The 23,478-nt window shown below is 47.6% G+C and overlaps 1 protein-coding gene across 2 annotated transcripts in view; it reads right to left on the bottom strand.

The window, feature by feature from the left end:
• Window positions 1–23,478, bottom strand: part of vps26c (VPS26 endosomal protein sorting factor C) — an 84,191-nt gene that overhangs the window by 17,746 nt on the left and 42,967 nt on the right. For both annotated transcript variants that reach the window (XM_038801490.1, XM_038801488.1), the window contains 2 exons: window positions 18,301–18,381; window positions 16,842–16,916 (listed from right to left, as the gene is read on the bottom strand). In XM_038801490.1, coding sequence (XP_038657418.1) covers window positions 16,842–16,916; window positions 18,301–18,381 — 156 coding nt within the window. The remainder of the gene's footprint in view (window positions 1–16,841; window positions 16,917–18,300; window positions 18,382–23,478) is intronic.

The raw sequence follows: 23,478 nt of genomic DNA on the forward strand, positions 1-23,478 counted from the left end.
GAGCCAATTTTTGTATCATCTGCAAAGTCTTAATCATTCCCCTAGATTTATGCTGAAACCATTACCACTAAAAGCAAATGACCTAGCACCTAGTTTTGTGGAATCTCACTCGAACCAGCCTTCTATTCAGTAAAGCAGCCATTACATTTTTCTTCCGGCTAGTGATCCAACTTGCCACTTTGTCTTGGATCCTTTGGGCTCCTACTTTTCTGACCAGTTTGCCTTGTCAAAAGCCTTGCTAAATTCCATGTGGACTATTTCACACATGCTACCCTCATTGTCCTTCCTTACTAACCCCTCAAAATCATTCAATGAGGTTAATCAGGCATGACTTTCCTTTACTATCCATGCTGACTGTCCTGATTAAATAGTGCCTTTCTATTTTTATTCTCAGAATTTTACCCAATAATTTCCCCAGGATGGAGGTTAGGCTGGCTGCCCTGTAATTACTCAGGTTATCCATTGCTCCCTATTTAAACAATGGGACAATGTTCAAAATCTTCCAGGACCACACCCAATTCTTGGAAAATGGCCAGACCACTCTGACTTCTAGGAGTGGGTCGAGATAGGAGTCCCACCCTTTTTAATTAAGGGAACTTTTTTAAATATCCTCAGTTATCGGTCATTACCTCAAATACCTTCTAATGATCTTTAGCCAAATATATGATGATATTGTATCCATTACCATCTACACGATGTCTACATGATGGAGCTAAGGGAGTATAAACTCGCTGTCCAACTACAACTAGAGAAAAGGTTAACTTGACATCTGTAGAAGCCCAACGCTTTGAACAATTACCTAACTATATAACCATATTACATAGCTTTACAATATCAATCTTGCTCGATTGTTGTTTTCATTACTATCAAGGTTTCTGACAAATTTATTGGAATTTCTTTCTCTCTCCACTGAAGATTCCTTAGAGTTTAACACTGTTGCACATCAGTTCCATCTGAGGACCACTCACCAGTCCGTCGGTCTCCTTTCGACTGCTGATTTTTGTTTAACCACTCACTCACTCACCCAATGCGTTAGTGTTAATCCTACCCATTAAAATCACAGCAACACAACAGGCTGAATCTTGGCCATCAGTTGAGTACCATCACTGCCAATTAATTTCAGATTACATGACTCTATCTACACGTCCATGAAGCACCAGATAACAAGCCCAGTAAAAAAAACTCTCCTAGGCATTTCCAGTGATTCCAGACACTTGGTCATTCAACACAAAGAGCACAATTGTGAAGACATGATTTCAAACTCGTTACATTTTGCAAACTATTGCATATAAATTTGATCTTCCTTTCATTTTCGGTCTTTGCTTCTTTAGGACCACTGTTTACTTGTTTTTTTGTGGACAATTTAGAATAAGATTCTCTCAATGCTTCCTTCTGAGTATCTTTTTTTTTTAATAAACAAACAGTTTTATTGAGGTAGTTTTTCAGCATTGTAAACAGTTACAGGCATCAAAAAAAAAGCAAAAAAGGCAAAAACGTGCAAACATCCACGTACATTCAATACTTCAATCGTACCATACTGCACAAGCCCGCTCCTCTCCCATCGGCACTACCCGCCAATTTATCCCTCCTACTCTACTCTACTTTAACCTCTCCACCCCCCCTCAATGAATGGTTGCCACCTTCGGGCGAACCCCTGTACAGATCCCTTCAAGGCGAACTTAATCTTTTCCATACCCAGAAAACTCGACATGTCTGAAAGCCACAACTCATTTCAGGGGCTTCGAGTCCCTCCATGCCAATAATATTAGTCGCCGGGCTATCAGGGACGCAAAGGCCAAAACATCGGCCTCCTTCTCACCCTGGACTCCCGGGTCCTCCGAAACCCCCAAAAGTTGCCACCCCTGGACCCATCGCCAACCTTGTTTTTAGCACCCAGGACATGATCCCCGCAAATCCCTCCCAGTACCCCCTAAGCATCGGACATGCCCAAAACATGTGTACGTGGTTCGCTGGTCCTCCTGCGCACCTAGCGCATTTGTCCTCCACCCCAAAGAATTTGCTCATCTGAGCCACCGTCATGTGGGCTCGGTGAACGACCTTAAATTGAATCAGGCCGAGCCTGGCACATGTTGCAGTCGAATGTACCCTACTCAGGGCTTCTGCCCACAGCCCGTCCTCCATTTCCCCGCCTAGCTCCTCCTCCCATTTGAGTTTCAGTTCCTCCGTCTGGGACCCTTCCCCCTTCATGAGCACCTTATAAATATCAGAGACTCTACCCTCCCCTCCTTCCCCGCTAAAGACTATTCTGTCTTGGATCCCCATTGGCGGGAGGGAAGGATGGGACCTGTCTACGGACAAAGTCCCGCAACTGTAGGTACCTGAAATCGTTTCCCCATACCAGACCAAATTTCTCCTCCAAGCTCCTCAAACTCGCAAAGCTCCCTTCCAGGAACATATCGCCCACCCTCCACACCCCCGCCCGCCACCGTGCTCGAAACCCCCCATCCATACTCCTGGGGGAAAACCGATGGTTGCCGCAGATTGGCGCCCAGACAGACGCCCCCACCTCCCCTACCTGCCTCCTCCACTGACCCCATATCCACAGAGTCGCCACCGCTACCGGGCTGGTGGAGTACCTGGCCGGCAGCAGCGGTAGAGCAGCCGTGACCAGGGCTGCCAAGCTGGTGCCCCTGCACGAAGCCGCCTCCACCCGCTCCCAGATAGATCCCGTACCCACCACCCACTTCCTTATCATAGCAATGTTAGCCGCCCAGTAATAGGTAATCAGACTTGGCAATGCCAGCCCTCCCTCGCTGCGGCTCCTCTCAAGCATCGCCTTCTTCACCCACGGGGATTTTCCCGCCAAGACAAAGCTCATGATCATCTTGTTAACCCTTTTGAAGAAGGACTGTGGGATAAAGATCGGGAGGCACTGAAAAATGAACAGGAATCGGGAGGATTGTCATCTTTACAGTCTGCACCCTCCCTGCCAGCGACAGCAGGAGTGCATCCCATCTCCGAAACTCTCCCTTCATTTGTTCCACCACCCTGGCCAAATTTAACTTGTGCAGCCTGCCCCAGTCTCGCGCCACCTGGATCCCCAAGTACCGGAAATTTTCCTCAACCAGCCTAAATGGTAGCCCTCTCAATCTGTTCTCCTGGCCCCTTGCCTGCACCACAAACATTTCACTCTTGGCCATATTGAATTTGTACCCTGAGAACTGGCCGAACTTCCTCAATGTTTCCAGAATACTTTCCATCCCGGCCAAAGGGTCCGACACGTACAGGAGCAGGTCGTCCGCATAGAGAGAGACCCTATATTCCACCCCGCCCCTAACCATCCCCTTGTGGCTTTCAGCGCAATCGCCAGCGGCTCTATGGCCAGCGCAAACAGCAGCAGGGAGAGCGCACAGCCCTGTCTGGTCCCGCAGTATAGTCTCAAATACTCTTGACACTTCTCCTGACGCTGGCCTTTGGGGCCTGATACAATAGCTTGATCCAATTCACCAATCCCTCCCCGAACCCAAACCTTCTGAGCACCTCCCATAGATAGCCCCACTCCACCCAGTCGAAGGCCTTCTCGGCATCCATCGCCACCACTACCTCCACCTCCTTGCCCGTCGGGGGCATCATTATCACATTGAGTAATCTTCTCAAGTTGGCCGACAGCTGCCTGCCTTTCACAAACTCAGTTTGGTCATCCCCAATCACCTCCAGTACGCAGTCCTCAATTCTAATCACCAGGATCTTGCCAGGAGTTTGGCATCTACATTGATCAGGGAGATTGGCCTGTATGACCCGCACGTTTCCGGGTCCTTACCACTGCTTCAATATCAGAGATATGGTGGCTTGCAACATAGTCGGCGGCAGGGTCCCTCTGTCCCTTGCCTCATTAAAAACCCTCGCCCAGACCGGACCCCACTAACTCAGAGAACTTCCTATAAAACTCTACCGGGTATCCATCCGGCCCCGGGGCTTTCCCTGACTGCATGGCCTTTAGGCCCCCCCAATACCTCCTCCACTCTAATCGGGGCCCCCAGCCCATCCACTCACCCCCCACCTACTGTTGGGAATGTTAACCCGTCCAGAAACCTTTTCATCTCCTCCGGTTCTTCCGGGGGCTCCGAAGTGTACAGCTTGCTATAGAAGTCCCGGAATGCCTTATTCAATCCTGCTGGGTCCTCCACTCTGCACCCCTCCCCATCCATCACTCTACATATTTCCCTGGCAGCCTCCTTCTTCCGGAGTTGCTGCGCTAACAATCTGCTGGCCTTTTCCCCATGCTCGTACACCACACCCCTCGCCTTCCTAAGCTGTTCCACGGCCCTACTCGTAGATAGCGCTCCCAGTTCCGCCTGTAGTCTGCCTCTCACTGAGTAAATCCTCCCCCGGGGACTCCGCGTGCTCTTCATCTATCCGACCCATTTCCCTGACCAATCTGTCCATCTCTGCCCTGTCTGCCTTGGCTCTGTGGGCCCCAATTGAGATCAACTCTCCCCGCACTACTGCCTTCAGCGCCTCCCACAGGGTCGCCGCTGAGACCTCCCCGTATCATTCACCTGCAAGTAGTTTTGCATACACCTCCGAAGCCTCTCACAGATCCCCTCCGCCGACAACAGTCCCACGTCTAGCCTCCATTGTGGGCGTTGGAGATTCACCCCTCTGACCTGCAGGTCTACCCAGTGCAGGGCATGGTCCGAGATAGTGATTGCCGAATATTCCGTGTTCTTTACCTCCCCTATACAGTCCATGCTTAGGACAAAGAAGTCTATCCTAGAATATACTTTATGGACGTGCGAGTAAAACGAGTAGCCCCTTCCCGTCGGCTGTCTGGCTCTCCAGGGGTCCACTGCCCCCATTTGCTCCATAAACCCTTTCAGCTCCCTTGCCACTGCTGGGAGCCTACCCGTTCTGGGACACAACCAATCCAGCCCCGGGTCAAGGACCATGTTAAAGTCTCTCTCCTCCCCCCCCCCCCCCCCCCCACGTCGGTCAGCCATAGCCTCTGTCGGGCCGGCCCCCGGCCCGTGCGTCGCGCCATTCTTGGCCCGCCTCTTGGCTGCGTCCACCCTCGACCCCCTTCCCACTGCCTACTTCAAATCCTTCCCACGTCAGCAGAACAACCCCCCCTCTCTCTCCCCCCCCCCCCCCCCCCCTCAACATCTCCAGGTAATCCCACCCCCAATTGGCTGTATTCTCCCCCCCAACTGACTCCCTTGACTAGCCAATCTGCTAGACCGGTGACTCATCACTCCGGCGCCCCCCTGTCTCATTCCCATTGTTCCCCGTCCTCATCCCCACTCCCCGGCGCCCCATCCCCCTCTCCAACCCACTGGAGCAAACTCACTGGCACAGGAAGGCATGAACATCAATAAAACAAAACCCCCCAACCCACGTCCTTAACCCCCCTCGCTGACCGGCCACTCTTAGTTACAATACCGCCTCCAGTGCACTCAGCGAGTCCCACAAAAGGTAAAAATCCACACGAAAAGGAATAAACAGAAAAAAAGAAGAAAAAAAAAACAATAACCAAAAACAAAGGGAAGAGCCCCAAATGTCCCACATGGCACCTTTAACCCAGCAAATCGTTGAACAGCGGTCCAGGCACATACGGCGTCCCTTCATAAGATAGTTCTTGGGCCCTAATTCGCGCCCGTGGGACCTATTTTCGGACCAGCCCCTGATCCCTCGCAAAGTCCATCGCTTCTTCGGGCTCGGAGAAGTAGTGGTGTTGACCCTGATGCGTGGCCCAAAGACGGGCTGGGAACAGCAGACCAAACTTCAAGTGCTTCGTGAACAGCACCTCCTTGACTTGTTTAAAGGGTGCGCGCCACCTCGCCACCTCCTAGTTTAGGTCCTGGTATGTACGGAGAACACTTGTTCCACGTGCTGCTCCTGGCGCTCTTTTCCCACCGCAGCACCCGCTCCTTGTCCATGAACCTGTGGAACCTGACCACCATCGGACGGGGGGGGGGGGGGGGGGGGGGGGGGGCCGGCCGCCCCTGCCTCGCCTGCACTCTGTATGCCCCCTCCAGCTCCGGCGGTCGCGGAAAGGCTTCAGCCCCCATCAGCTGCATCAACAGGTCTGCCACAAACACTGCGGCATCAGCTCCCTCAACCCCCTCCAGGAGGCCGATGATCCTCAGATTATTCCTGTGGGCTCTATTCTCCAGCTCCTCCACTCTGTCCAGCAGTCTTCTTTGCCGCTCCTTCAGCCCGTCAACCTCTAGCGCAGCGACTGTCTGCGCCTCCGACTGCTCCTCTCCCAGCTCCTTAACTTTTCCATCTTGAGCATCCAGCCTCTGATTCAGCTCATCCACTGCCTTCTGAAGTGGGTCCAAGTTGTCCCGCTTCAGTGACTCAAAACTGCTCTTCATCACTTGTAGCATGTTATCCAGCGCCTGCTGGATTGCTGAGTCCGAGGTCCGTGTGTCCGCCATCTTAGGTTCCATGTCAGCCTCCCCTGCTCCTTGCCTCTGTCCCTTTCTCTCTCTCTTCCTCTGCCTCCTGGACTCCCGCGGTTCCATGCACTGCAGCCCGCTCCCCCGCACTTCCGCGGCCGCCTTCTTGCCGCTCCGCTGTCCCGCTATCGCGGGGAATCAGCCCTAAAGCCCCGCCGGAGTGAGAGCCCGCCGAATGTGTGGCTCACTCGATCATCGCCGCCACCGGAAGTCTCCTTCTGAGTATCTGACCATTATTTTCACTGGGACGAATACATTTACGTGGCCGAGGGTGGCTCGGCTGCCACCCTGGCGAGCAGAAAATGTAATTTTTTAAAAATTCATTCCTAGTATGCGGGCTTCGCCAGCTAGGCCAGTATTTATTGCTCAACCTCTAATTAGCCTCAAAAAGGTCATCATGAGCTGCCTTCTTGAACCGCTGAGGTCCACGTGGTGTAGGCACACACACAAGGCTAAGAAGGGTGTTGAAAGTGGCACATTAAGAGATCAGAATGTGTCAATATGCAGAACAAAGGTGTCAGAAGACAACTATAAGGGGACAGATAGCCCAAGTGGGGTGGGGGGTGGGGGAGGAACATGGTAAGGGGAAAACAAATTGATGGAACAAATGAAAATAAATTGACAGAAATAAAAATGGGATGAAAGTGGAGGAGAGAGTTCACAGTCTGAAGTTGTTAAACTCAATGTTAAGTCAGGAAAACTGTAACATGCAGAGGTGCTGTTCCTCCAGTTTGCGCTGGGCTTCTCTGAAACAATGCAGCCGGTCAACGACGGACATGTGGACATGACAGCAGGATGGGAAGGTGAAATGGCAAACGACAGGAAGGTTAGAGTCCTGCTTGTGGAAGAATTGAGGTGTTCTGCAAAGCGATCTGCGTTTAGTCTCTCCAGTGTAGAGCAGACCACATTGGGAGCAGCAAACTGCAATAGACCAGATTGAAGGAGGTGCACGTGAAGCACTGCCTCACTTGAAAAGTATGTTTAGGCCCATGGATGGTGAGCAGGGAGAAAGTAATGGGGCAGGTGTCGCGCCTTCTGCAATTGCACGGGAAAGTGCCCAGGGAAGAGGGTGAGGTGTTGGGATGATGGAGGAACGGATCAGGGTATTCTGGAGGGAATGGTCCCTGCGAAATGCTGACAGGGGGAATGAGGGGAAGATGTATTGGTAGTGGCATCATGGTGGAGTTGGAGGAACTGGTAGAGAATGATCCTTTGAATGCGGAGGCTGGTGGGGTGAAAAGTGAGGACAGGGGGACCCTCTATCCTGGTTCAGGGAGGGAGCAAATGGGGTGAGAATAGAGGTATAGGAGGTGGGTCGGACACTGTTGAGAACTGGTGACCACAGTGGGTGGGATACCATGATTAAAGAAGAATGAGGACATGTTCAGCAGCTCCGTTTTAGAAAGACGCATCATCCCCAGGTAACCCCAACCCCGCCACTCATTTGTAAGAGTCAGTAGGTTTGTAATGGATATTCGTGGATAGTCTATACCCAGAAATTGATGTAGAAAGGTCCAAGAAGGGAGATGTCGGAGAAGAACCATGTGACGGTGATAGAGGGATGGAAATTTAAAGCAAAATTAATACATTTTTCCAGGTCCAGATGAGAACACAAAGCGGCACGAAAACAGTCATCAGTGAACCGACAAAAGAGTTAAGATAGGGCTGGAGTAGGACTGGAAAAAGGAATGTTCCATGTACCCCATAAAGAGACAGCAAAACTGGGACCATGCAGGCGCCCATAGCCACACCTTTGGTTTGGAGACAGTGAGACATGTTAAAAGAGAAATTGTTCAGTGATTTCCAGTTAATCGAGTCAGTTTCTGCTCAATGGTTACCCCCCATGATATTGATAGTTGGAGATTCAACTGTGATAATTCATCATCTAGAACTGAAAAAATAAATGCACAGTGGCTACCTTGTACCAACAGCAATGTGCTTTCCTATTGAATTTGATCAACTGCGCCACGATAGATTCGATGGGCCGAATGGCCTCCTTCTGCACTGTAAATTCTATGATAGATCCTTTACTGCTATAAATAAATCCCAAGAGGGTATATAAATGTAAGTAAATGTTGGGGACATAACTTCCAGGTAAAGAGAGGTATTTACTTTGTTAACACTGAATGTGTGATTTTTGACCCTTCGATCTGACCTCTGAATTCAGCCAATTACATACTATTTTGATATATATTCTACTGGAGACAAGTGTGAAGGAGTGGCAGGCGTTGATTAGGAAACAGTCCAAGAAATAGCTGCTTCCTCTCCAGATTCTGGATCCTGGATGAACAGGGATATCCTCTGCTTGCTGAAGTCTAGGTCTGAGGCATTCAAATCAGGCGACCCTGATCTCTACAAGAAAGCCAGATATGAGCTAAAAAAAATCCATCAAAGATGTCAAAAGACAGTACCGGACCAAGCTAAAGTACCAGGCTAGCCACACGGATCTCCGCATCTATGGCAAAGTCGGGCAGCATGGTGGCCTAGTGGTTAGCACAACCGCCTCACAGCGCTGAGGTCCCAGGTTCGATCCCGGCTCTGGGTCACTGTCCGTGTGTAGTTTGCACATTCTCCCCGTGTCTGCGTGGGTTTCGCCCCCACAACCCAAAAATGTGCAGAGTAGGTGGATTGGCCATGCTAAATTGCCCCTTAATAGAAAAAATAATTGGGTAATCTAAATTTAAAAAAAAAAATCTATGGCAAAGTCTGCAAGACGTAACGGGCTACAAGATGAAGGCATGTAAAATCGTCGGCTCTAACATACCCCTCCCTGAACAACGCAACGCATTCTACCCACGCTTTGAGCAAGAGGTCAGCGAGAGCGAGCCCTCCACCCCAGAAGCTGCGGATGAACTTGTATCCGAGATCACCACTGCAGACGTCAGAGCAGCCTTCTCGAAGGTCAACCCACAGAAAGCCACTGGCCCGAATCGGGTACCTGGACGAGCACTCTGGTCTTGCGCGGATCAGCTGACGGGGGTATTCGCAGACAGCTTCAACCTCTTTACAACGATCTGAGATCCCTATCTGCTTCAAGAAGACGACCATCATCCCTGTACCAAAAAAAAATCCAAGCAGCGTTCCTTAATGACTATCGTCCAGTGGCTCTGACATCCATCATCATGAAGTGCTTCAAAAGGTTAGTCATGGCATGAATCAACTCCAGCATCCCGGATTGCCTTGATCCACTACAGTTCACCTACCGCTGCAACAGGTCCACAGCAGACACCATCTCCATGACCCTGCACTCTAGCCTGGAAAACCTAGATAACAAAGACACCTATGTCAGACTCCTATTTATCGACTACAGCTCAGCCTTCAACACCATCATTCCTATGAAACTCATCTCCAAACTCCGTGGCCCCGGCTCCTCCCTCTGCGACTGGATCCTGAACTTTCTAACCCACAGGCCACAATCAGTAAAGATAGGCAACAACATCTCCTCCACGATCATCCTCAACATCGGTGCCTCACAAGGCTGTGTCCTCAGCCCCCTACAATACTCCTTGTACACCTATGACCCTGTGGCCAAATTCCCCTCCAACTCGATTTTCAAATTTGCTGATGACACCACCGTAGTGGGTCGGATTTCAAACAATGACGGCACAGAGTACAGAAATGAGATAGAGAATCTGGTGAACTGGTGCGACGACAATAATCTCTCCCTCAATGTCAACAAAATGAAGGAGATTATCATCGACTTCAGGAAGTGTAGTGGAGAACATGCCCCTCTCTACATCAATGGGAACGAAGTAGAAAGGGTCGAGAGCTTCAAGGTTTTAGGTGTACAGATCACCAACAGCCTGTCCTGGTCCCCCCCATGCCAACACTATAGTTAAGAAAGCCCACCAACGACTCTACTTTCTCAGAAGACTAAGGAAATTTGGCATGTCAGCTACGACCTCACCACTTCTACAGATGCACCATAGAAAGCATTCTTTCTGGTTGTATCACAGCTTGGTATGGAGCCTGCTCTGCCCAAGACCGCAGGAAACTACAAAAGGTCATGAATGTAGCCCAGTCCATCACGCAAACCAGCCTCCCATCCATTGACTCTATCTATAATTCCCGCTGCCTCAGGAAGGCAGCCAGCATAATTAAGGACCCCACGCACCCCGGACATACTCTCTTCCACCTTCTTCCGTCAGGAAAAAGATACCAAAGTTTGAGGTCATGTACCAACTGACTCAAGAACAGCTTCGTCCCTACTGCCATCAGGCTTTTGAATGGACCTACCTCGTATTAAGTTGATCTTTTCTCTGCACATTGCTATAACTGTAACATTATATTCTGCAGTCTCTCCTTCCTTCCCTATGTACGGTATGCATTGTTTGTACAACATGCAAGAAACAATACTTTTCACTGTATACTAATACATGTGACAATAATAAATAAAAAAGATTCACCAAAGATTATCCTTGGTGATAACAGTCAACTTAGTTTTGAAGAACACAATTTGAAACAACAGTGTGTTGACAAATCAATTTGTGGAGAGAAGACTGAATTCTTGACTCAAGTCTATTTTTGACCAAGGATAAGAGGTTCAGATCATATTCTTGTGTATTTCCTCCCTAATAGTGACAAAAAATTACAACAGTAAAACCTGGTAGGAAAGTGGGTAAAATTTGGGATAATGTGGCTATTCAAAATTTGCTTGGATAACATGAATTGGGATTTATTTTAAGAGGATGAAGACGTTAATAAGAGCACAAACGTAACGATAGTCATCTTTTGTGAACAGCTTCATGTCCAAAGTAAATGTTTAAGATCTATCCAAGCGAGAAACCGTGGATTAGAAAGGACTGGAAAGCAATAATGAAGCTAAGACAAACTGCATCTAGTGCAGAGGATAAAGACTAACTTGACAAACTAAAAATAAAGGGAAAAAGGAAATTAAGAATGAGAGACGCACAACTGTTGTCAGACAAATTCCAGCAGAGATGTATGTAAGTGTATGCATATATCAGGCTTCACAATGAAAAAAAATAAATTACCCTTTTTTTAAATCCACAGATAATCCTGGTGATGTTGTAAATTGATTTAATGGATTCTTCAGCTGGTTTTAAAATTGTGAAATCAAGGAACATGCTTCATTTCATGAACTGGATGGATTTTCTATTACTTTCAATGGGAAGCAATTAAAGCGACTGAAACTACGGAAAGCCATCTCAGAAGGAATATGCTCATCAGTAGGCAGTTCCTTTCTCTCTGGTCTTTCAGACATTGTTTGGCATACATACTGTTCCCTGCTGTTGGAAATGAGTTATCATTATCCTGGTTTCTAAGAAGTCATGGTCTGCAGGACTGATATGATTACCAACCAGTTGCTCTTACATTGTTAGTGAAGAAGTGTTTCGAGCACATCGTCTCAAAGCAGCTATTAGATCCTCTTGCCCAACAGCATACAGATAGATCAGGCAACTGTGCTCGTACTATCTTTGGGTGATTTCTCCTCAGCTTTTAATACCTTCACTTATTGAAAAACCTGGATGTCAATCCGACCCTCCTACTTTGGATCAGTGATTTCTTTCACAACAGGACCCAATGGGTGTTAGTTTCTGGGATTCACTCATGGCCCACATTAATTGGATCCCTTCAGGGCTGTGTCTGCTGAGAAATGTGCAGTGCAGCTACCCCGGGTGTCCCTTCTGGACAATGCAACAGTGTCGGGGCAAGTGAAGCCATGTATCCCTTTTTATACACTAGATGCTATGAACTAGTAAGTTTAAAGGTCCCAGCCACTTTGACAGGAGATGAGGAGAGTGTAAATCGTAGTGGGTAGGATGGAGGGACTGTCGGATGAGGTAGTCAGAAGGATTGTGAGGGGTCAGTAGCTATCCGGGCGCTAGAACTAGTTTGAATTCTAGCTTTTCCTGGGTAACTGGTGGAACCATCCAAATGTCAGATTTAAATTGGAGTTTCAGAGGATTCCAGGGGCAGGGTAATTTCCAAAAGCATGTTGAAAATGACCTTCCAATTCCCATAGTCATTTTGTGGGGACCTCTGGAGATTCGCAAGCACATCTTCAGGAGTACCTCAGAGGTACGACCCTCCCATCCCAAAGAACACAAGATCTGGGCCAGTAAAACCCAAGGCTCTGCCTGTTCTCTCAGCAGGATGCAAACGTCCGTTGTGCTAACTCAATCACAAGTAGGGAGTTACCGCCAGTAACCTGGCGAACATAATTTTACCTTCATCAGTCACAATGAACAGATTATTTGGCAGTGATCACTGTTTGTGGCAATTTTCTATCACAAATTGACTGCTATATTTCCCGCATGAAACAGTATGATACTTCAAAACATTACATGACTGGCTGTAAAATGTGATGGAACGTCTGCAGTTTGCGAATGGTGCTATATAAATGCAAATGCTTTTTAAACATTTACAAGGTAGAAACGATGTTCTACATTTGACCTAAATAGCAGTGTTTGAATGAGGAATGCCCTTAGGATGAGCTCCAAAGACAAATCATATACAACAGATTTATAACAGGAGCTCATAGTTCACCAAACCTGCAGGCTAACACTGTTGTTTTACGTGGAAGTAAATGCGAAATGATCTGATTTGATGAGTGCTGAGTAATCGGCACATTAGTGAATGAAATTAAGATCACAATTGGAATCCAGTGAGGATCTGGATAGTACAGAACACATCAAGTGATTCCTAATAATGCAAACAAGTCATGAAGGACAAATAAGACACAGATTTACTTTTACTGCTTAAAAGTAATTAGCAATTCAGAGAAGTTCCCAATGAGTGGGTCACCCTATGAGGAAAAGTTGGTCAGATTGGGTCTGTATCCATGGTGTGATGAAAGCAGGAATTTCAGATATATTGTATTATATGTAGTTGGTGAAGTAAAGGTTAAATGTTTGGGTTAATATGTGACTGCTGTATGCTGTTCTAAAAAAATCATTCTGGTTTACAAGACAATCAGACACTTTTGACTACAGAAGTGCAATTAATACTTCGTAAAAATGAGCTCATCATTCATTCCAACCACGTGTATTGTTTACCTGAAGTTGGGCTCATGGAATTTTGATTTAATAAAGAAGATCCCCTGGAGAATAGATAATTAGAGACATGTGTATAGCTTTAGTAAGATGTCTGGTGGTGAGTTTCAGTTCAGTCAAAGATTTGACTGTGGATAACCCAGCAGCTTCTCTCAAAGCAATTTAATTAAAAGGATTTGCCTGTGAACAGAACAGCAGTTTCTGAAAAAGCCGACAGGTTAAACAGTAGATTAACACAGAGAATCTGCAAACTGGTCCTGAAAGCAGTTTATCCAGGACATCACTTTACAGAACGTATTCCTGGGTTAACTAACTGTATTTAAAAATTAATTTTTACCGGAGTTGGATTTTACCGAGTGGAAATAAATGACAGCAGTTAGGAAGGTTTCAGTTTCATTTTATTGTTGAGCGTTGTTTAACCGGAAATTGTAAGCTATTTTCTTGCATGATGTTAAAGTTATTTTAATCCTGTATTAGTACTAAAGTTTGTTCCCAGCCCCGGGTCACTATCCGTGTGGAGTTTGCACATTCTCCCCTTGTGGGTCACACCCCCACAACCCAAAAGATGCGCAGGGTAGTTGGATTGGTCACGCTAAATTGCCCCTTCATTGAAAAATAAAATTGAGCACTTAAAATTTTTTTATATGGTAAAGTTTGCTTTAATACACCATATCCCTACTCATGCGTGGAATCACTCCTGGAGCGAAGTATCCTTTCCTCACAGTCTTACAAATTAAATTAAATATTCCAGCTACTATTGGGGCTTGGTCGAGGATTGCAATAACTGGACTTTAGAAGAATGAAACGCGATTTCAATAAAACAGCTAAGCTCCTGAAGGAACTTGGCAGGGTGGATGCTGTGAGGATCTTTCCCTTGTGAGAGACACTAGAAGTACAGGGCAGTTTAAAAAGGGCCGGGGTTCTCCAATAACGGGTCTGTGACCCCCATGGCTGCGCAAATCACTCCGGACTTTTTTCTAAAAAGTCTGGGGTGATTCTCCATTTTTAAGGGGGCTTGCAGGGCCCTAGCGTGCGCCGCGCAGCTCCTGCTGCCAAACAGGGCCCTGCATTTCTGGCCACGGGTCTGCGCACACCAGCCCCGCGCGACATGGCGGGCCCACACAGCTGAACGTCGCGGAAGGTAGCCCCCCCCCCCCCCCCCCCCAATCAGTTGCCGCCTATCACGGGCCTGACCATCGTGGAGCAAATGATTCTCCCCCCACTCCCCAACAGGACGGCCACCGCAGCTGAGACGCAAGCTCCCGCCGGGTGGAACCATACGAGAACCACGCCAGCGGGAACTCAGCCAATCGACCGCGGAGAATCGCCGCGGGGGCCTCTTTCAACGGCCCCCGACCGTCGCCGTGTCAACCGCGCATGCGTGGTTGTTGCCAATTCTCCGGTCACTGGGGAATCACGCGAAGGCGTCGCGGGTCGGACGCCCCATTCTCCGCCCCCGCGCCAGGCGCGATTGCACTGCGGGGACTCGGAGAATCCCGGCCAAGCGTCTCCAATTTAAAGCGGAAATGAGGAGAAATGTCTGTGAAACACTCTTCCCCAGAAAGAGCAATCAAGGTAGGATCATTGAACATTTTTAGGACAGTGTTAAGATAGATTTTTGACTGACAAGGGCAGGGCCGGCTCAAGGCACCGGCAACTCGGGCGACTGCCCGGGGCGCCATGTGCTCGGGGGGCGCCAGAGATTCGGGTCCCGCGCATGCGCAGTTGGGCCGGTGCCAACCAGCGCATGCGCGGTGGCCGCCCGCCCCCCCGGCTCGGTCCGCCCCCCCCGCTCAGTCCCCCCCACCCCGCCCTCGGGTCCGCCCCCCCGCGTGTCCGCCCCCTCTCGGGTCCGCCCCTCCGCCCCCCCCCCCCCCCCCCCCCCCCCCCCCCAAGGGCGCCGAAGTTCAGCTTGCCCGGGGCGCCAGCAACCCTAGAGCCGGCGCTGGACAAGGGAATCAAAGACATAAGCAGTAGGAAGAAAAGTGGAGTTGAGCCACAATTAGATCAGCCATTAACTTATTGAATGGCTGAGCAGGCTTCAGGGGCCTTTTACTGTTCTCAATTCTATGTTTGTATTTACATATCACCTGATTATGTTAGCCAGAAGTGCTGAGCACGTAATTAATTACTTTGAAATATAGCGACAGTTATTGAATGCATAATACATCAGCCATTTTGCAATGAACACAACAATGAACTTCTATGTGATCTGGATTTTGGATAATGTTGAGCCAGGTAGAGATACTGGATAAGACACCAGGAACATCCTTACTTTTGAAATGCTATTATGGAATCCTTAGCTTCCAACTGAACGACAGCAACATGCATCTGGAATCATGATTCAACACCTCATCCAAAGAATCTTCAGACAATCCCTTGTCCTCAGTCTGAATACAACACTGTTAAGAGTCAACCTAGATCATGTGTTCAGGTCCTGGAATGGAATTGGCTTCCACATCCTTATGACACAGAATAAGAGGTAAATGTAAGTCAAGTTGATATTGGGACCTGAACTACAATGATTGTGAATAGAACAATGCCGTATAATAGATGAATGCTGGGAACAATGTGGACTATAATGGGCACTAAGAGATGCCACCAATTCAACACCACTGAAGAATCTGGTTCCACTGTGCTACCGGCTCTACTGAGACAAGCGCTACAAGATCAAATCAAGTTACTTACCACCACAAGTACAAGACCGTAAAGGTTATTGCTATAAAGACAGCTGGAATATCTCCAGATTTAAATGCAATATTTGATCATCTAACAAGAATAAATTACTTCACCTAGGCATTAGCATTATGTTCCTGCTCAGCAGAACAAGTCTGTGAGGCCAGCAAGGGAATATCCGCTTACCTTTCAGTCTGTCAGCTTGAAGCCATCCGGGGAAATCAAAGCAAACACATTTCATTCAGTAGCCAGCATGTCACAATAGAAAACCCAAGACCTCGATCCTTGAACTGAAGTACAAGAATCGCACTGTCCAGGAGGAAAAAGAGGTTCATCTACAGATAATCACCAGTACATGAAGATGTGAAGCAATCTCCTAGCTATGAGAGTGAACTATGAGACAAAGGCCATCTCCCAACCACGCTATCCATTATAGTTAAATGCGGAGTCAAGGGTTATAGTCTCGACTCAGACACTGGTACACCAGCAGAATCACATCTCAATCAAGGAAGCAGGAGTGAGCCTTTGTTTGTTGGCTTGAGGTTACCATACATTTTTCGTGCCATATAGTCTCTGCAGTCTCATCTGGAAATTTTCCAGGGCCTACCTTAGTGCCCACACCCTCCTCTCATCGAACGTTCCCAGCATTCAATTTTACTCCAATTCCCTTGATTCTTGACAAGGTGGTGAACCATCCAAGCCCATTTTTACCAGCAGTGGTGCTCACCTCTTTGACGTTCTGCAGTGATTCGGGAGTGATACTGAAGTCCACAGGGCTCGGGGTTAGCCTCCCCTTCTGAGGCTTTAAAATAAAATAATGAAACTTTAAAAGGAGGCATATCACAGAATCATAGAAATTAACAGTTCAGATTGAGGCCATTCGGCCCATCATGTCTGCACCAGCCAACAAATAGCCATGCAGCTTAAAGCTACATTCCAGCTCTTACCTATTGGCCTTGTAGATTCAGCACTTCAAGTGCCTATCCAACTATTTTCTGAATGTTGAAGGTTTCTGTCTCTACCACCCTTTTAGGGAGGGAATTCCTGATCCCCACCACCTTTTGGGCAAAAACATTTCCCCCCCAAATTGCCAGACCTTCTCTTGCCATATATCTATGTCCCCTGCTTATGGACCCCTCAATTAAGAGGAATAGAGTTTTCCTATCCACTCAATTTAAATCCACTCAATTTAAACCCATCAATTTTACAAATTTCAATTAGGTCCCTGTTCAGCCTCCGTTATTGGAAACAAAACATCTTGCACATCCAATCTTTCCTCAGAACTAAAATTCTCCACTCCAAGCAACAGCCTCATAAACCTTCTCTGTACCCTCTCTTGGACAATCAAATATTTCCTATAGTGCAGCGGTTAAAACTGCACACAGTACTCAGTGTGTAGTCTAGTTTTATACAGTACGAGCTTAAATTCCAAGCTCTATGCCTCAGCTAATATAAGTATCCTGTATGCCTTCTTGACTACAATACCTTCAGGAATTTGTGGACCTGCATTCCAAAGTCTCTTTGTTCCTCAACACTTCTCAGTATCCTACCATTTGTAAAAAAAAATGTAACATAAAAATTCCACAACTTTGATACAGATGGCATTTTACACAAATACTAGGAAGTCATGAGTTACCAAAAACATGGAGCCAAAGGGAGCCACATCTGCTGGGGCCACATGTTGGAAAAGTTTCATGTTCGCACTATTTTCTGTTCCGTTATTTCTCAATATGGTCTCCTAACAGGTGAGGCTCCACATCAGAGTGAACACTAAGCAAATTGGGTCCATAACGTAAAATATACTTTTATTCAGCATAGGACTGGGTCCCCTTGACATAATTCAACAATGATCCATTTGGTCAACTTCAAAACAATTTATTCACTTCAACTTCTCTTGCGTAATTATTTTTTTTTTTACACATTTGCCAATTTTTATTCTTCATCTCTTTCATGTTTGGCTTTCTCTGTTGAAGCCAAATTTTAACTTTTGGGCATTGATTTCTCATATTCACAGCTTTTTTCTCCCTCCTTTCAATTTTCATCCCTCCCATTACCCTCATGTTCCCATTTACTAACTTCACATATAAATCTATAACAACCTCAGAGTCCTCAGGAGACAAACTAAAGGACAACGAACATACATTCTTCCCGACTTTGAGGTCTTCAGAAAGCTGGTCTGCACTTACCAGTGAATGTACAATGAACTCGCAGTTCTTGGTCAAGTCTTTGGCAAGCAGCGGTCGCCGCACATCGCAGCGTAGTGTGTACTGAAAGAGACACAATGGTCAACCACACCCTTGGACACAGAACAATCTAATTAAAGACAGACCTAGATAAGAGTACCCACAAGCTTGGACAAGCAGCTTTCCAGAAATGCAAGTTTACAGAATGGCAGCCTTGGATTGTAAAATAGTTAATCCAGACTTGCCACAAATGACACTACCATCAGAAATCACCAAATTATTAGAGATTACCAAGGACCAAAATTCAGCTGCAGAGATTTAGTTCCTGATCCCCAATGCCAATTTATGATCATGGTTCAGCATCAAGATTTAACAAATCAAAACATCTCATCTAAGGAACAGTAGCAGCAACATGCAAGTGTTTTCTTTTACGTTTTTATTGTTCTACTGAAAAGGCAATTTACAGCTCACAACAATGGAGAGGCGAAGGCATAATGGTTTTGTCACTGAGCTAGTAATCCATAGACCCGTGGTAATACTTTGGCGACCTGGGTTCAAATTTCAATTCAATAAAAAAATCTAGAATTAGAAATCTAATGAAGGCCATAAAACCATCTGGTTCACGTCGTTTAGGGAAAGAAACCTGCCATCCAAATCTCATGTAGTTGACTCTTAAATGCCAAGTGGTCGAGCAAGCCACTCATATGAACAAATGATAAAAATAAATCAAAATTAAGTTAATATTAAAAGTCTCCAAAACCTGAAACCGGATGGACCACCCAGCATCGACCCAGGCACCGGAAATTACAACAGCAAACCCAGGCCTGTTAATCCTCAAAGTTCTCCTTACTAACATCTGGGGGATTGTGCCAAAATTGAGAGAGCTGTCTCAGACTAGTCAAGCAACAGCCTGACAGTCATACTCACAGAATCAGTTCTTACAGATAATGTCCCAGACAGCACCATCACTAGCAAAGCTTGTGGCACAGTGGTATATAGTCAGGAGGAAGTTTGCCATGCTCAACACAGACTCTGGATTCCATGAAATCTCATGGCATCAAGCCAAACATGGGCAAGGGAACCGCCTGCTGGTCACCACATACAGACGCCCTCAGCTGATCAATCAGCATTCCTCCATGTTGCACACCACTTGCAGGAAGCACTGAGGATGGCAAGGGCACAGAATGGAGGACTTCAATATTCATCAGCAAGAGTGGTTCGGTAGCACCAACACAGACCAAGCTTGTCAAGTCCTAAAAGACATAGCTGTTAGACTGGGACTGTGTCAGGTGGTGAGGGAAACAACAAGAGGGAAAAACTCTTGACTTCATCCTCACCAACCTGCCTGCCACAGATGCAACTGTCCATTACAGTATTGGCAGGACAAATGCACAGTCTTTGTGGAAACAAAGTCCTGTTTTCACATTGAGGATACCCTCCATCGTGTTACGTGGCACTACCCTGAGCTAAATAGGATAGGCTTTAAACTGATCTAGCAACTCAAAACTGAGCATTCATGAGGCGCTGTGGAACAAGCAGCAGCAGAATTGTACTCAACCATAATCAGTAACCTCTGGCCCAGTATATTCTTCTCCTCTACCAAGGACACCAAGTCAGGTGCCCAGCCCTGGTTCAATGAAGAGTGCAGGTGGGCACACCAGGAGCAGCATCAGACATGCCTAAAAATGAAATGTGGTCACCTAATGAAGCTGGAACACAGGACTACTTGTGTGCTAAACAGCATAAGCAGCAGATGATAGACAGAACTAAGCAATCCCACAACCAACGGATCAGATCTAAGTTCCACACCCAGTCATGAATGGTGGTGGGCAATTAAACTCAGTGGAGGAGGCGGCTCCACAAATATCCCCATCCTCAATAATCAGGGAGCTAAGCGCACAAGCGCAGAAGATAAAACTGAAGCATTCACAGCCATCTTCAGCCGGAAATGTCGAGTGAATGATCCACATCTGTATCCTCTGGAGGTCTCCAGCATCACAGATGCCAGTATCCAGCCAATTTGATTCACTCCACATGTTATCAAAAAACAGCTGAAGGTACTGGGTACTGCAGAGGCTATCGACCCAGACTACGTTCTGGCAATAGTACTGAAGACTTGGCTCCAGAACTTGTCACCCTCCTAGCAAAGTTATTCCAGTCCAGCTGCATCTACCCAGCAATGGGGGAAACTACACAGAAAACATAACAAATCCAACCCAGCCAATTGCTGCCCCATCAGTCTACTGTTGATCTTCAGTAAAAGAGTGGAAGGGGACATTAATGAAATGAAAAATGAAAATCGCTTATTGTCACGAGTAGGCTTCAAATGAAGTTACTGTGAAAAGCCCCTAGTCGCCACATTCCGGCGCCTGTCCGGGGAGGCTGGTACGGCTGGTAACATTACAATAAAGTGGTATACTTGCTTAGCAATAACCTGCTCACTGACACTCCGCTCCTGACCTTATTACCAGCTTGGTTCAAACATGGACAAAAGAGCTGAACTCCAGAGGTTAAGTGAGAGCGACTGCCCTAGATATCAAGGCCATAATTGACATTATGTGGCATCAAGGAGCCCCAGCAAAACCGGTTGGAGTCATAGAAAGCAAAAAGGGAGATGGCTGAAGTGGTTGGAGGGCAGTCATCGCAGCTCCAGAGGGTCACTGCAGGAGTTCCTCTGGGGCGTGTTCTCGGTCCAACCAGCTTCAGCTCCTTCATCAAAGACCTTTATTCCATCATAAGGTCAGAAGCAAGGACATTCACTGATGATTGCACAATGTTCAACACCATTCGCAAATCTTTAGATACGGAAGCAGTCCATGTCCAAATGCAACAAGATCTGGACAATGTACTGCGGCCACAAGAACACGTCAGAGGTTAGGAATTCTGTGGCCAGTAACTCACATGACTCCCCAAAGCATGTTCACAATCTGCAAGGCACAAATATGAAAATGTGATTCCTCTCCATTTGCCTGAATGAGTGAGGCTCCAACGACACTCAAGAAGCACGACACCACCCAGGACAAAGCAGCCCGCTTAATTGGCATCCCTTCCACAAACATTCACTCCATTCAACAATGAAAATCGCTTATTGTCACGCGTAGGCTTCAATGAAGTTACTGTGAAAAGCCCCTAGTCGCCACATTCCGGCGCCTGTCCGGGGAGGCTGGTACGGGAATCGAACCATGCTGCTGGCCTGCTTGGTCTGCTTTATAAGCCAGCGATTTAGCCTGGTGAGCTAAACCAGCTAAACAACAACGCACAGTCGCATCAGAGTGCATCATCTACAGGATACACTGCAAGAAACCACCAAAGGCTACTTAGACAGCAGCCTTTAGACCACTACCATCTCCCCTCCAAGCCACTCACCATCCTGGCTTGGAAATATATTGCCGTTCTCTCACTGTCACTTGGTCAGAATCCTGAAACACCCTCCCGAACAGCACTGTGGGTGCTCCTCCACCACCTGGACTGCCGTAGTTCAAGGAAGCAACTCACCGCCACCTTCTCGAGGTCAATTAGGGATGGGCAATGAATGCTGGCCTATCCAGCGAAGCTCACATCCCTTGAATGAATAATAAGGAAAAACACCAATCCAGCTTTACTTCACTGTACCCACACATTGGGCGCAATTCTCCGCACTCACGACGGTGCGAAGAATAGCGTGGCTCGTAAAATTTTACGGCCACGCTAGTCCGACGCCCTCCCGCTATTCTCCACCCCCCCACGCCCGACTCCCGATACGAATCGCTGCCGCCGTTTTTTTACGGCCAGCAGCGATTCTCAGCTGTCCGATGGGCCGAGTTCCCAGCCCTTTACGGCTGTTTTTACGAACGGCAAACACACCTGGTCTGGCCGTTCGTAAAAACGGCCGTAAAGTCCCGATTTTTAAAACCATGGCACCGATTGGCACGGCAGTACCACGGCCGTGCCAAGGGTGCCATGGGCCCGCGATCGGTGGGCACCGATCGCGGGCAGCGGGTCCGATGCCCGCGCACTCTTTGTCCCTCCGCCGCCCCGCTGTATCACTTCGCGGGGCGGCTGAGGGGCATCCCGGCCCGCGCATGCGCGGGTTTCGCGCAAATGCGCGATGATGTCATCCGTGCATGCGCGGGTTGGAGTCTTCCAATCCGCGCATGCGCGGCTGACGTCATATGACGCGTCAGCCGGCGCAAACTCTGGCAAGCGGGCTTAACGAAATTCGTTAAGCCCGCGATCCGGAGTTTACGGCGGCGGCATGCTAGCCCCGACCGGGGACCAGAATCGGTTCCCGGTCGGGGAAGGGGGGGCTTGGCTTCAAACCCGTCCGGATTTGACGCCAGCCTTACGATTTCTCCCCCTCTGGGAGAATCGCGCCCATTGTCTTTGAAGGCAAATGTGAGCAATCAGGGGAGACAAAACAAAAAATTCACTAGAGAGGAGGATCTTGTTGCTCGTGAGAACAGCGTGAACCAGGTTAATCGGCTCGAACAGATTGATATTATGAAGGACGTAGTACTGGAAATTTTGAGAAGCATCAGGATAGATAAGTTCCCTGGGCCAGATATCATATACCCAAGGCTACTACGGGAAGCGAGGGAGGAGTTTCTGCACTGTTGGTGTTGATCTTTGCATCCTCACTCTCCATTGGAGTTGTGCCGGATGATTGGAGGGAGGCGAATGTTGTTCCCCTGTTCAAGAAAGGGAATAGAGAAATCCCTGGCAATTACAGACCAGTCAGTCTTACCAGTGAGCGAAATACTGGAACGGATTCGGAGAGATAGGATTTATGATTATTTAGAAAAACATAGCTTTGGGGGACATTTTCTGATACTGGACTGTGATATAAATTATAGTTGGCTCTGTAACTATATTTTTGCTCCTATATTACTTTTGAATAGTTCTGCTGAGACAAAAGGTACTCATTGGCTTAGATGTGTGTAGAAGAGGCAATTTGTAGGAATAGATATCAGAAGGGACACAAAATGGCTGTTAGCTAAGATAGCAATACTAAAGACACAAAATGGCTGAACTAGCCACATTCCTGAACAATAAGTTACAAACTGTGCAAACTACTTCATGGGAACTAGACGTAGGTATTTCTAGGGAGTATGTTAACAGCAGCTAATGACAGCTTCACACAATAGCTCACGGTCTCCAGCTGCAGACAGGACATATCCTTATGTTAGTCTTGAGTGACTTTTG

The sequence above is a fragment of the Scyliorhinus canicula genome, chromosome 7 (assembly GCF_902713615.1).
Source record: "Scyliorhinus canicula chromosome 7, sScyCan1.1, whole genome shotgun sequence".
NCBI lineage: Eukaryota > Metazoa > Chordata > Chondrichthyes > Carcharhiniformes > Scyliorhinidae > Scyliorhinus > Scyliorhinus canicula.